At 39.7% G+C, this 15,350-nt stretch overlaps 1 protein-coding gene across 5 annotated transcripts in view; it reads right to left on the reverse strand.

Moving 5' to 3' along the window:
* ZNF385B (zinc finger protein 385B) overlaps nucleotides 1-15,350 on the reverse strand; it is an 837,627-nt gene that overhangs the window by 123,557 nt on the left and 698,720 nt on the right. For 4 of the 5 annotated variants that reach the window (XM_073577477.1, XM_073577475.1, XM_073577474.1 and 1 more), the window contains one exon: nucleotides 11,613-11,723. The exons of the other annotated variant lie outside the window; for it this stretch is intronic. In XM_073577477.1, coding sequence (XP_073433578.1) covers nucleotides 11,613-11,723 — 111 coding nt within the window. The remainder of the gene's footprint in view (nucleotides 1-11,612; nucleotides 11,724-15,350) is intronic. 5 annotated transcript variants of the gene reach the window in all.

The following is a 15,350-nucleotide window of genomic DNA, read 5'->3' on the forward strand; positions in this document are numbered from 1 at the left end:
ATGTCTGCGTATGTGAAGGATGAGGGGACAGGCCGGGTTCTGTGTTATTTACCTATACCTATATCTGTGCATCATGAATCGTGGCATGTGTTAAAGGGGCCCACTGAGACTTTTTTTTGACAGGGGTCCACGAAAACCTGGAGCCGGCCCTGGACATCACCCACTTACACATAACTAAATTTAACTCATTGGATGCCAGTATTTTGATTGCTAATATCTCTGCAACGCAGAGGCGAAGTTAAAGCAAAACAGAAACGTTTTATTCCACTTTCCAGCCATTATTACATTGTGTAAACATATGGGAACAACTGGGTTACAATATACATACTCAACCTTTCAGGATACCCTCAAAAATACTACGAAAACATAGAGAACACCAGAGAGTTTTTTTAATCCTACTATCAACAATATGTTAAATATATTTGAAAAAAATTAATCAAAAGGCAAGCTTCCATATTCCTATGGAAGCTTGCCTTTTGATTAATTTTTTTCAAATATATGTGCAATGTGTCTTTATTTAGTGTAACAATCACATACATATTAATACCAGAAAAACATTTTACGGTGCTAAAAAATAGCATATTAAGGAACAAGCGGGCAGCCCCATTTGCGCCTTGGACTGGGCTCAGGCATGGGTAAGATTGATATGGGGCCATTATTTGATGGTGGAAATGCTGCATACTGACTGCTTTCTGGTGGGGAATTTATGCATGTGATTATATCGGAATCTTTCTGATCAGTAAGGCACGTTATGTTACATACTATGTTACAAAATGAGATTTCCCAGCCTCCTATCCTCCTTACTCTAGCCTGTATTTTGTGTTTACATCTGATGGATCGTGCGGAATATCGCTACAGTTGTGGCCAAAAGTATAGACACCTCTGCAATTCTGTCAGATAATACTCAGTTTCTTCCTGAAAATGATTGCAAACACAAATTCTTTGGTATTATTATCTTCATTTAATTTGTCTTAAATGAAAAAACACAAAAAGAATTGTCCTAAAGCCAAATTGGATATAATTCCACACCAAACATAGCAAAGAAGGTGGACAAAAGTATTGGCACTGTTCGAAAAATCATGTGATGCTTCTCTAATTTGTGTAATTAACAGCACCTGTAACTTACCTGTGGCACCTAACAGGTGTTGGCAATAGCTAAATCACACTTGCAGCCAGTTGACATGGATTAAAGTTGACTCAATCTCTGTCCCGTGTCCTTGTGTGTACCACATTGAGCATGGAGAAAAGAAAGAAGACCAAAGAACTGTCAGAGGATTTGAGAAACCAAATTGTGAGGGAGCATGAGCAATCTCAAGGCTACAAGTCCATCTCCAAAGACCTGAATGTTCCTGTGTCTACCGTGCGCAGTGTCATCAAGAAGTTTAAAGCCCATGGCACTGTAGCTAACCTCCCTAGATGTGGACGGAAAAGAAAAACTGACAAGAGATTTCAACGCAAGATTGTGCGGATGTTGGATAAAGAACCTCGACTAACATCCAAACAAGTTCAAGCTGCCCTGCAGTCCGAGGGTACAACAGTGTCAACCCGTACTATCCGTCGGCGTCTGAATGAAAAGGGACTGTATGGTAGGAGACCCAGGAAGACCCCACTTCTTACCCCGAGACATAAAAAAGCCAGGCTGGAGTTTGCCAAAACTTACCTGAAAAAGCCTAAAACGTTTTGGAAGAATGTTCTCTGGTCAGATGAGACAAAAGTAGAGCTTTTTGGGCCAAGGCATCAACATAGAGTTTACAGGAGAAAAAAAGAGGCATTCAAAGAAAAGAACATGGTCCCTACAGGCAAACATGGCGGATGTTCCCTGATGTTTTGGGGTTGCTTTGCTGCCTCTGGCACTGGACTGCTTGACCGTGTGCATGGCATTATGAAGTCTGAAGACTACCAACAAATTTTGCAGCATAATATAGGGCCCAATGTGAGAAAGCTGTGTCTCCCTCAGAGGTCATGGGTCTTCCAGCAGGACAATGACCCAAAACACACTTCAAAAAGCACTAGAAAATGGTTTGAGAGAAAGCACTGGAGACTTCTAAGGTGGCCAGCAATGAGTCCAGACCTGAATCCCATAGAACACCTGTGGAGAGATCTAAAAATGGCAGTTTGGAGAAGGCACACTTCTAATATCAGGGACCTGGAGCAGTTTGCCAAAGAAGAATGGTCTAAAATTCCAGCAGAGCATTGTAAGAAACTCATTGATGGTTACCGGAAGCGGTTGTTCGCAGTTATTTTGGCTAAAGGTTGTGCAACCAAGTATTAGGCTGAGGGTGCCAATACTTTTGTCTGGCCCATTTTTGGAGTTTTGTGTGAAATGATCAATGTTTTGCTTTTTGCTTCATTCTCTTTTGTGTTTTTTCATTTAAGACAAATTAAATGAGGATAATAATACAAAAAAAATTTGTGTTTGCAATCATTTTAAGGAAGAAACTGAGTATTATCTGACAGAATTGCAGGGGTGTCAATACTTTTGGCCACAACTGTATATATTTCACTATGCACTTTAGAATCCAATGATTATTTAGCTGCACGTCTATATATATTTTTCTATTATGCCCTCCATGGCTGTATAGTTGTATTGCTGCCAGCTTGTTCCTTAATATGCTATTTTTTAGCACCGTAAAGTGTTTTTCTGGTTGTTACACTAAATAAAGACACATTGCACTTCCTATGGAAGCTTGCCTTTTGATTAATTTTTTTCAAATATATTTAACATATTGTTGATAGTAGGATTAAAAAACTCTCTGGTGTTCTCTATGTTTTCATTATTATATTGTGTGTCCAGTTCATCATCTAAAGTTTGGTGCATGGTCCTCTTTAAGATTTATGTAAACTAGTCCAGAAAAAGACTAAAGTCAAAGAGTTGGTCATAAAACATCCAAGTTATTCACTTTTAAAGGGGGTTAGAGAGTTTATCAATATCAGAGTGGTGGAGGTCCGACACCTTACACCTCACCAATCATCTGTTTGCAGCTTCCATGGCGGAAGGAAGCAATCCGTGTTTGGAGCCGAAACGCCACAGCTCCATGCACTGTGTAGTGGTCGTTCTCAGGTACTGCAGCTCAGTTCCCTCTGAAATTAATGTAAGTTCTAGAAAATCCGTTTAACCTAATGCCAACATTTGAACAAAATGACAAAATCCAATTGGTTGTATCAGTTTATTCTGCACTGGTGATTATAACTTACACCTTTTGTGTTTTGGGTCTGTTATACCCTGGCTTAAAGGAGTATTCTCAATTTTGAAAGTTATCTCCTATCGACTGGATAGGGGGTAATTTTCCGATCTCTGGGAATCCGACTACTGTGGCCCAGAGCAATATCAAGAGATGAGGCTGAGAAGATCCAAAACTTACAGAAAACACTGGAAAAATGAGTCACATGGGCAAGCAATGAGATAGTAAAAGGTGATATACGAGTACAATTGCACAACATCTCAGAAAAATGAAGGACTATTCGGGGAGTTGTAACAATTTGGCTCGGTTAGTCAAAGATATTCCAATTAGCCTTTAGAATCCAATACAGTTATAAACAAATGTATGAAAACTAAGGAAAGGATGAGCATCATAGAAAACAGCACAAAACAGACACAATACACGCACAAAAAAAAAGAAAGGCCATTGGTTTTTTAGCTTTTCATATCTACTGTTTCCATCAAGAAAATCGGTTCTGGTAGTGTCTGGCATCTGCTTGTCTTCATAAACATGGATGTATGGTCGACTTAGGGAATCTGATTGATGTCCAAGAGGTAAAACCTAAAACCGGTAACCCCAAAATGTCAAGGTGGCAATATAATGCCAGTGATGGACTTTCCTCTTATTAGCCTAAACTATATAATGGCCATGTCTGCAGCCTTTACCCAATAATGATGTTTTGAAGTCATTTTTTCCTTCCAATTTTCTACTCCTACTACATCTCAAAATGTTCAATTACGCAAATCCCTCTGCAGATACTATCCAGAAATGACATATTTATCTATTAGAACACACTTACAATTTTACTTATACATATAAATCTCTAGACTCCCTTTCACAGCCATGGAGACTCCTCGGCTCAGAGTCTACAGGGAGCATTTTTTGTAATTGGCTTTAGTATTCCAACATCTTTCATTCACAAGAACGTCAAATGGCCCCAGAAAGCCATTATATGTGACATAGACTCGGGGCTTTATGTAAATGGAATACATGCGTTATATCGGGCCATCAGATGAGCTGAAATGATTGCATTCTCTGCAATACTGATAAATAATTTAGCGCTTCAAACTTATAATGACGGCAAACTTGTGAGGTGATTCATTCAGGATGACACACGGTGGCAGGCAGCCAATTTCCTTCCTATGAATCTGCTTCTCTTCCTCAGGAAAAAGAGAGATACTGTTTTTTTTTTAGATTTCATTCTTCGGGATAGATAACCCAGATTTCCTTTAGCATCTGCTGTATAATTTAAGTTTGTAATGTTGCATAATTGACAGGAAAAAACAGGCTCGAAATGTATCAAAAACGGATACTAAATAAAGTTTTAATAAAAGTATATGTCAATGATGTTCTCCGACGTTAACACTCAGGGTGACCTCTCGTTACTGAAAGTTATTGATAACCAGAGCAATGGTGCTCGGCAGGAAAGAGTTATCCAGTCTTCTTCTCATGCCATAGCAACTACCATATCCTAGAACAGGGTTCCCCAACTCCAGTCCTCAAGGTCCACCAACAGGTCATGTTTTCAGGATTTTCTTAGTATTGCTCAGGTGATAATTGCATCACCTGTATAATACAAGGGAAATCCTGAAAACATGATCTGTTGGTGGGCCTTGAGGACTGGAGTTGGGGAACCCTGTCCTAGAACATATAGGAAGTTTTGGAAATGGAAGTGACCTAAAGCTGCTCCTGAATGCATCTAATAAGGTTCTTAGTAGTGATGAGGGAACGTCCTCGGATAAGGTGATATCTGAGAATGCTCGGGTGCTAACAGAATATCTCTGGCATGTTCGAATACTTTATTTGGGTCACTGTGCCACTTATGTAAGTTCCCTGCCCCTAGTATTATATTTACCACCCGCCGTCTTCAGCTCTTCCCGTCATTGCTCCAATCTCGGTCCTCCATCTTGTGGCTGCAACTTCTTACTGACCAGAAGTCAGAGGTAACGGTCACAAGTTCTCAATATAAGTTTACGAGAGCCCCATTATGGCCTCATTCTGGCTCTGATAGATTTACATTGAGAAACAACACAAAAATGATGATCACAAGGCCAATATTTCTATATCAAAAATACAATTTTATTATGAAACATATTTAAAATCCATAATGCCAAAAGTTGAGAAAAATGGGGAAAACAGACAAACACAGAGGCCTTTTGAGAAAGGAAGGTCCGAAACACGCGTCGGGGCGGACGCACAGCTCCAGGCAGCATTGGCACCTCATACCGCTGATACCCACTGGTAATTTTACTTTATTGTATATTGGGCACTATTTCATTATATTGTGAATGCTATGGGTATATGGGTGTTTGACAGCTAGGTGGCGCCGGTCTATACATACATATACATGTCTGAGTGAATACTGAGGTAATGGGGGTATTAACCTTTTGAGATATGGCTGTGGCTGTATATGTATGAGATCTGGTGGTAATTTTTTGCCATGGTATTTTTACCTTGTTCTATGAGATGTTATGTTTTGTTGGCAGCCCCTTTATAACATATGAGGGTCACCTTTTTTGCTTGGACCTGTGCATCTTGTTATAAGTGATATGTGGACAGTGTGTGTGTTTGTCTATTTTCCCTATTTTTCTCAACTTTTGGGATTATATATTTTAAATATGTTTAATACCGTAATAAAATTGTATTTTTGATATAGAAATATTGGCCTTGTGATCATCGTTTTTGTGTTGATTCTATGTGGTAATTGATGATAGGCTCCAGTAATCCATATATACACCTGGTTTGTAAATTTTGAGTAGTTTGTATACCATGTGTTTTTGTCATACTTGGTGATACTAGATTTACATTGAGTATTGACTTCCAGATCGTCCAGGAAATACTGGAGGGAGTAATCTGGGAAGGTCAGAACCTAAAGAAGACGACTGGAATGGCATCGATAACAGTTGAAGATGGCAGCTGGTAAGTATAAGACTAATGGCAGGGAACATATTGACACCACTCCAGGGCTTAAATAAAAAAAATGTGGATTGGTGCTTTAAATGGAGCAGCTGCTGATGCATAAGTGCACAAGCTCCAAAAAGTCCCCCTACAATGAGATTGTGAGGTACCAATAGGTTAGCATACTATGTCAGCCAGTGGGTATCTGAATCCCACTGCTGCTGTGATCTTGGTACTCCTGTTATGCCCATCCTCAGGCAGAGTTCAATAAAAGATCATGATTTTTACTATAGACTGCAAAACTGCAGAATTTCAGTATGTTGTATTATTGATCGGATGGCTGCAGTGTCAAGTTCCCAAAAGGAACTAAATAAAATGTAAAAAAAAAAAAAAAAGCGTGTTTTGGAAATAGAAAAAAAATATATAAAATTTAGATCACCCCCATTAAAAATAATATAAGGAAATAAATAATCCCACACACAGCAAAGAGAAAAAAATTCAAACACCAAAATAATATATTTTTCTGGTCAGCTTACCTCCCTAAGAGATGCAATAAAAAGTGATCAAAATGTTGCACATACCCCAAATTGGTGTTAAAAAACATTGTCTCACCACACAAAAAGCAAGCCCTTATTCAGCTCCATCAACGGAAAAATAAAAACATTACGGATCTCAAAAAAAGGCACAACAAAGCAAAATAGATTTTTTCCTAAAATTCTGGATTTTCTTTTCTGAGGTCTAAGGGGTAAGGTTTCTCCTTGTGGAGAGTGACATACCAGCTCTGGCTTGTCAAGGTAAGGAGGCTTATTCGCCATGCAATGCTCCTCTGGGAAATTTAATATGCAGGACTTTTACTCTACAGCGCCACCTATTGGTAGTAGCGATCCTACAAGTCACAATCAACCCTTTATGCTAAGTCATATTACAAGACTCGTTAAAGGGTTGATTGTGACTTGTAGGATCGCTACTACCAATAGGTGGCGCTGTGGAGTAAAAGTCATCTTTCTCTCTGAAGAGGCAATTTGCATATTGGATTTTCTTTTCATCACTTAAATTGAAAAAAAATAAGCACAAGTTTGGTGTTCACCTGGACAATCATACTTCCAGGTCCTTTATACCGCACGGTGAATGCCATAAAAACAAATCCCCAAAAAACATTGCAGAATTGCCCTTTTTTCACCATTTCATCCCACTTTGATTTTTTTCCTGTTTTTTTTTGTACCTTGTATAGTAGAATGAATGGTGTCGTTCAAAATTACAGCTTGTTCTGCAATAAAAAAAAAAGTTATGGCTCTTTGAAGAAGGCGAAATAGAAAATAAAAGCGCAAAAATGAAAAATTCCCTCGTCATTAAAGGACGAATAATTACGGCTTCATGGCAGGTGGATGACCTCCATTAGACCCATACCTCTATATAATAGGACTTTGTATAATAGATACGTAGCTTATTTACTTCACCTCATCCTCATCCAACACTGATGATTTAGATACTTCCTCTTGACTTGCTGATCTTAAGCCCCCTTCACACATAGCGTGATCGCTAGCGATATCGCTAAAGCATCACCGATTTTGTGACGCAACAGCGATATCGCTAGCGATCTCGCTACATGTGACACTTACCTCCGACCCGGCTCCCCGCTGGATATTGCGGATCGCACGAGATCGGCCTGGTCCATTTCTCGTTGTCGGCTTCCTGCTGGTGCCAACGAGCGACTCCATGGACGCGGGCGGAAGACGTCACCCTCGCTGCGTGTGACAGGTAAGTGACGACCGCCGACCGCTGCTGCATCGCTGGTGAGATCTGCCTGTTTGGCAGCTCACTAGCGACCATTTAGCGATGCACCAGCGATCCTGACCAGGTCGTATCATTGTCGGGATCGCTGGTGCATCGCTAAATGTAACGGGACCTTTACTCTTTACTCACTTGAGTTTGAACCTTGGATATGTGAGACCATTAAAACCCTTTGTTCAACAAGACGTAACAATATGTCCTGCTGGGGGTGCAGGAGTATGAATTGGGCTCAGGAGCCGAGTCTGCTCCACACAGGGCAGGTGTCGACTGTGTTAAACAGATATAACCTTTGATACTTTATGGTACATGGCTTCGTCAAAACTTTATTGATTCAGTCAAGTGTGGATTATTTGTGTTTTTAGTGGGTTTACGCAGTGGAAACACGCATAGTTTGATCCAGAAAACTTGGATGATTTTCATCTAATTTTCCTTAGTTTTTCATCCGTGTCTATTTTTTTTTTACGTCTGTGTGACGTCCGTGTAATGTTTATGTGACGTCCATGTGCCATCAGTGTACGATCCATCTTCATACATCTACGTTAAAAAATGGACATGAGCAAATAAAGTTCCCTAGGTGTATAGTAGAAATGTATCCGTAAATACAGATGTTCTATGTGGGATCCAATTTTTATTTTTATACACACAAAGAATTGAATGGGTGAGCCTCATCCAAAAGTGCATTCTGCAATTTCTTACTCACGAATAGTTGAACCAAGAGGAAAATCGTTCATCTGAACAGCCATATTGAATAACGTTACAGAAAGAAGAAAAATGACGGCACTCCAAAAGTAGAAAAATAAAAAGGTTTATTTTGGCAAATCAAGCCATATTGAAAACAAGAAGTCTGACGCGTTTTGAGTGCGTCAAATGACTAAGAGTGCATTTGACACACTCGAAAGGCGTCAGGCTTCTTGTTTTTAATATGGCTTGATTTGCCAAAATAAACCTTTTTTAGTTTTCTACTTTTGGAGTGCCATAATTTTTCTTCTTTCTGTGATTGCTACGCTTACTAGCTTGGATGCGCACCCTCCTGCCTCATGTGTTTTGGCTCAACCAATTTGGACATATGGACTAATTTCATATCAACTCCAAGTCTCCCTTCCATGTATTGAGTAACACTAGTCAGTGTGCTGTCCGGTCAAAATCAGACAGCACACGTCTGATTTATACACTTGAGTGCTAAAACGAAAACTCTGGTCCACTAGCTCCAGTTTGAGCTCACTGATTGTCTACAGCGCTGTTGATGTGAAAACGACGTTGTAGACAATAACAGAGAGCAGTGACAAAGAATCAGTGTGGAACCTGGGGAGTGTGAGTAAAGCCCTTTTTTTTCTTGAAAAATAAAATGCATCCGGGTACAAAGGTTTTTCCAAAACCAGAAAACCTCTTCAACATAAGATGGCTGAACCTAGCTGAGGAGGGTATGCTTCCTTTGTAGTGCGGATCAGTACACTACAACTGTAAAGTGCTCTGTGCTTGAAGAACAGTTATGTACCCTACAACCGAGATATAATAAATGATGTCTCAAGTAATAGTAATAGGCTGGACAGATATCCAGAAAACAAATTCCTATCCACTTTTCTATCCAACAGGTTCAGTCACTGAACCTTCTACTTTTCATAACAATGTTCTGCTTATTTGTCCTCGACAGGCGCAATAAATAGCATCCTCAATGGAATTGTAGGCGGATGAGAGTAGAGCGCGTCTGTCACAATGGAAACACACATTCCTTAAGCCATTAAGAATAATCCTTATTAGATCTGGGGTCATTTGGTACAGCTGACACAACAGAATTGGCACAGGCGCTGGTGCCCGTTCTATAAACTGGCATTAGTATAAACAGCTGATAAACCAGGCCTAATGTGCCATCTCCGCTTGCCAAAGACAACAATCTCTGTTAGACTTGCTGAACATTCCTGCAATACTAAGTAAGGAGCGGCATGTATTTGTATTGTTCCCATGCAGCAATATTTTATTACTCTGAAATGGCAAAATATATTTCTAGTTCTCCAATACAATACCATATCCTGGCTTTTTTTTTCTTTTCATTCTCTCGTCTACAGAATCGAGATACGATAATAAAAAACAAATAATCAAATACAAAATTTGAAAGGAGAGGTTCGAGTGCTTTAATAACCAGTTTATGAAATTTATCCAATGTATGCTTAGATATAAAAACGCTAAGTTATTAAAGGTTCCATAATAAGCTATATGATACCCTAGATACATATTACATGGAATAAAGCTGACCGGACTCGGTAGATGAATGTCAATGGAACTTGACAATTTTGGCTGGATTGGACGACCATCTATTGTGTGTAGTGGTGTCCGGACTCTTGTCTGATATCAGATGATGAAATAAAAAAGGAACAGGCTTTTGGATTTCAACATGCCCGTACTAGAGATGAGCGGATCAGTCAAATTTAAAATCTGCGCCTTTCTTTTCCAGGGAAACTAGATTTGTGGTGGCCAAACATTTAAGTGCACCGTCCCTACTACAGGTACATGGTTTCCCTGTATCTGCAGTGCCCCCTTCTTTTATTGAGAGCTCTGGCTTTATGGAGTGGAGACAGATGGAAAACAAATAGGTGGGAAGGTGCACTTAAAGGTTTGGCCACACCAAGGGTGCCCCCGATGCTGTACTTGGTTTGAACAGATGTTTGTCGCTCAAAGACTCGATTTAACTAGTTGTATTCCAGCACCTGGAAAACACGTTAATGGGCCATGAATGGTTAATCCGTGGGAAAACTCATGTATAGTAATAGAATTAAGTTGTTTTTTCTTGTTAAAAGAAGGCACAAAATAGAAAATAAATTTGCCGAGCACTGCCACGTATAAAGGCATGTGCAAATGATATATCATCTGTGCGATTGCTTCAGCTCAGCAGCAAATATCTTGCCCCTTTATGGTTTAGGATATGCCCAAACTTGTCAGATGAGAACCTCTGGAGATGGACAAAAGTGCACACAAAATAGAGCAATAACGTCTGGTATAGGAGAAGTATATGCGATGGAAGCGCTCACCTGAAACCTATAAAATCATGGCAAGCTGCTACTGCTGCCCTGTGGCTGGAGGAAATGGTTCTTTCAGATGTATAATGGCAAAAATGGAAACTGTCACGTTGAGGTGGGCTGTGCTACTGGAATGAGGAGTCTTGGGATTCCAAATTGGTTTTCTTTAATATCATCGCATTTCTGTGCAAGAACGGCGCCTTCCTCGAGGTATAAAAACCAAGTGTCAGTTGTTTTTTGGAGCAGAAACGCGTTGCTATTAATTAAAAACAATTTGGAATCTCAAGGGTTTTCATTCCCACAGAGCAGTCCACCTAATCCAGACAGTTTCCATTTTTGCCAAATTTGCCAGTTGTTTCCAAGAATTCGAAGCAGTCCAGCAAATTCTAGAATGTTGGCAACGATAGTGCTGTAGAAGTCAACTAACTAAACACTGCATGCACATGGCAGAGTAAGGTCCACAGAGCTGGTATATCATGGAAGTTGTGCATCTTACCACAATTTCCGACGTCGTTATAGTAAGAGCCTCACACACTAGAAAAAGACCCCTATTAATACAGTTATGTGCATGAGATAAGGTGGGAACATTTTTGTGAAAAATTCAAGTGACACTTTGTCATGTCTGGTCTGTGCACAGTAAATGACATATCCAAAGCAAACGATTCAATAATAACTCCTCCTCTTTGTCCATTAGAATGTCATATATACTTACATCAGAATTAAAACGAAGCTGGCAGACATTGCAAGAAATGACTTGTTTTTTCTTTGGTGGAATGGAAACACCAAACGTATGGTTTATGACTGCTTTTTGCACAGGGTCCATCTAAAAAGAAAGATAATACATATAAAAGCACTGTCTTGCATTGTACACACAGCCATGTTTTGCTGAATATTGGACGGGAGCAGTTCATATATCACGCTTGTCTTCACCCGGATGTGATATCTGCTCACTGGTCGCCAGGTATATAGGGTGCCAAGGTAAAAGGTATGATGGATAATGCAAACATAATGTATACCCCCTTGAATGCAACAAAAGGTGTTAAATCTTATGAGATTAATGTGTGTGCATGTGGCCTAATTGATCTACTTTCAATGTCAAGCTATGTGCAAACTGTGGGTGTTTTTTTCATCCTTTTTTCGATTTCAGGTGATATCTTCATAAATGTGGCTCTCAGATTAGGCACCAGAAAAATGTCGTAATTGCATTCATGAATGCCCCAATGTTTGCTAGATCATAGAAATAAGATGAGATGTTAGAAAACATTGAGAATGCCGACAGCATGGACCAGCAGTGACTAATGAGTCAACCTGATTTATTATTAATTCATTCCATTCTCCATTGCTTGTAATATATTCCATCTCCTAGGAAAATAGAAGAGCTTCGTATTGACTGTCTGTCAGATAATAGGGTAGGGATCAGCGACAACTGAGAAAAATGGAATAAAAAGGGAATTGGGAAATTTAAAAAATTTAAATTTGAAAAATGAATTTGCTCTCAAAAACAAACCATCCTTAGGCCACGTTCACACGTTCAGTATCTGATGAGTTTTTTACCTCAGTATTTGAAAGTTAAAACCAGGAGAGGGTGATAAATACAGAAGTGGTGACGTGTCTCTATTATACTTTTCCTCTGACTGTTCCACTCCTGGTTTTGGCTCACAAACCCAGAGGTAAAAAATCACCAAATACTCAACTTGTGCACATGGCCAAAATCCCTACTGAAATGTGAAGCTTTCTTCAGGTGCTGTTCTGAGTTATTATCCAGCTACTTAGCTAAGCTGTCAGTCTCAGATCACTGGATCCCAGATCATATGTCATAGCATTTGCTCGGGGGTGCATGTTTGCCATGTTTGTCAGTGCTCTGGTTGTTGATCTATTGCTGCCTGACCTTGGACCACATTCTAACCTTCCATTTGCCTAGCCCCCTTGCTCTAATCCGCTATCTTCCTGGTATTCTGACCTTGGACCATGACCTGACTACGCCTTTGTCTTTCCCCTTAGTTTACAATGTGCTTTTTTGGTATCTAACCCTAGAATGTCAGACTACCCTGCCTCATGGCTTGTCCATCAGAAGTGACTAGCATCACAGATTCCTTCTAGTGGTTAAAAGGAATTTGTCAAGAGGTTTTTGCTACCTCATCTGAGAGCAGCATAATGTAAGAAAAGAGACCACGATTCTGACATATCACTTAGTTTACTGGGTGCAGCCTTAGAATGCAGCAGAGCTGAGAAAGCTTCTCCCATCCACACTAGCCTCTCTATAGACAATGTCTATTAGCACTGAGCTGCTTATCACAGGGGGAGTGGGTGAAGTTGAACTAGTGTAATCTGGCAATACTAATCATAAGTGATAAAACCTTCACTATAAGTAAACAACACCACACATTTTAATAAATTACACATCATTCAACTCTGTATCTCAGCATCTATCTCCTGCAGTCTTCAGATTACATCACAAAAATCTGCTGACAGATTGTCTTCAAACTGTTTTTTACACAAGAATACAAAATAAACTTTATAACAAACTATACAAGTCCAGGTTCAGCATTTCCCTATTGCACAGTATAACGCCCTCAGAAAAAGAAACTTTAGCAGCAGGTTAGCATTTTTTAAGTTGCATTACAATTTCAAGACTATATTTTAACCCCTTCACCCCCAAGGGAGGTTTGCACGTTCATGACCGGGCCAATTTTTACAATTCTGTCCACTGTACCTTTATGAGGTCATAACTCTGGAACGCTTCCATGGATCCCGGTGATTCTGACATTGTTTTCTCATGACATATTGTACTTCATGATAGTGGTAAAATTTCATTCAAATAACTTGCGTTTATTTGTGAGAAAAACGGAAATTTGGCGACAATTTTGAAAATTTCGCAATTTTCCAAATTTGAATTTTTATGCCCTTAAATCACAGAGATATGGCACCCAAAAAACTTGATAACTAACATTTTCCACATGTTTACTTTACATCAGCACAATTTTGGAACCAAAATTTTTTTTTGTTAGGAAGTTATAAGGGTTAAAAGTTGACCAGCGATTTCTCATTTTTACAACACCATGTTATTTTTACGGACCACATCACATTTGAAGCCACTTTGAGGGGTCTATATGATAGAAAATACCCAAAAGTGACACCATTCTAAAAACTGCACCCCTTAAGGTGCTCAAAACCACATTCAAGAAGTTTATTAACCCTTTAGGTGCGTCACAGGAATTTTTTTGAATATTTAAAAAATAATGAACATCTAACTTTTTTTCACAAAAAAAGTACTTCAGGTTCAATTTTTTTTATTTTACCAAGGGTAACAGGAGAAATTGGAATGCAAAAGTTATTGTGCAATTTGTCCTGAGTACGCTGATACCTGATATGTGGGGGGGAATGACTGTTTCGGCGCATGGCAGAGCTCAGAATGGAAGGAGCGCCGTTTGACTTTTTCAATGCAAAATTGTCTGGAATTCAGATCGGACGCCATGTCACGTTTGGAGAGTCCCTGATGTACCTAAACAGTGGAAACCCCCTACAAGTGACCCCATTTTGGAAACTTGACCCCCCAAGGAACTTATCTAGATATGTGTTGAGAACTTTGAACCCACAAGGGCTTTACAGAAGTTTATAACGTACAGCAGTACAATTAAAAAATCATATTTTTTCCACAAAAATGATCTTTTCACCCCAATTTTTATTTTCCCAAGGGTAACAGGACCCTAAAAGTTATTGTGCAATTTGTCCTGAGTACGCTGATACCCCACATGTGGGGGTAAACCACTATTTGGGCGCATGGCAGAGCTCGGAAGGGAAGCAGCGCCATTTGACGTTTTTGGCTAGAATTGAGATCGGACACCATGTCGCGATTGAAAAACCCCTGATGTACCTAAACAGTGGAAACCCCCCACAAATGACACCATTTTGTAAACTAGACCCCCCCAAGGAACTTATCTAGATGTGTGGTGAGAACTTTGAACCCCCAAGGGCTTCACAGAAGTTTATAACGCCCGGGCGTGAAAATAAAAATTCGTATTTTTTCCACAAACATGATCTTTTAGTCACCATTTTTTTATTTTCCCAAGGGTACCAGGAGAAATTGGACCCCAAAAGTTGTTGACCAATTTGTCCTGAGTATGCTGATATCCCTTATGTGGGAGAAAACTACTGTATGGGCACACGTCGGGGATCGGAAGGGAAGTAGTGACATTTTGGAATGCAGACTTTGATGGAATGGTCTGCGGGTGTCATGTTGCCTTTGGAGAGCCCCTAATGTACCTAAACAGTGGAAACCCCCCACAAATGACCCCATTTTGAAAACTAGACCCCCTAAGGAACTTATCTAGATGTGAGGTGAGCACTTTGAACCCCCAAGGGCTTCACAGAAGTTTATAATGCCCGGGCATGAAAATAAAAAAATCGTATTTTTTCCACAAGCATGATCAATTAATCGCCAATTTTTTTA

The sequence above is a fragment of the Dendrobates tinctorius genome, unplaced genomic scaffold, assembly GCF_039654945.1.
Source record: "Dendrobates tinctorius isolate UK_male_01 unplaced genomic scaffold, ASM3965494v1 ptg000056l, whole genome shotgun sequence".
NCBI classification, from domain to species: domain Eukaryota; kingdom Metazoa; phylum Chordata; class Amphibia; order Anura; family Dendrobatidae; genus Dendrobates; species Dendrobates tinctorius.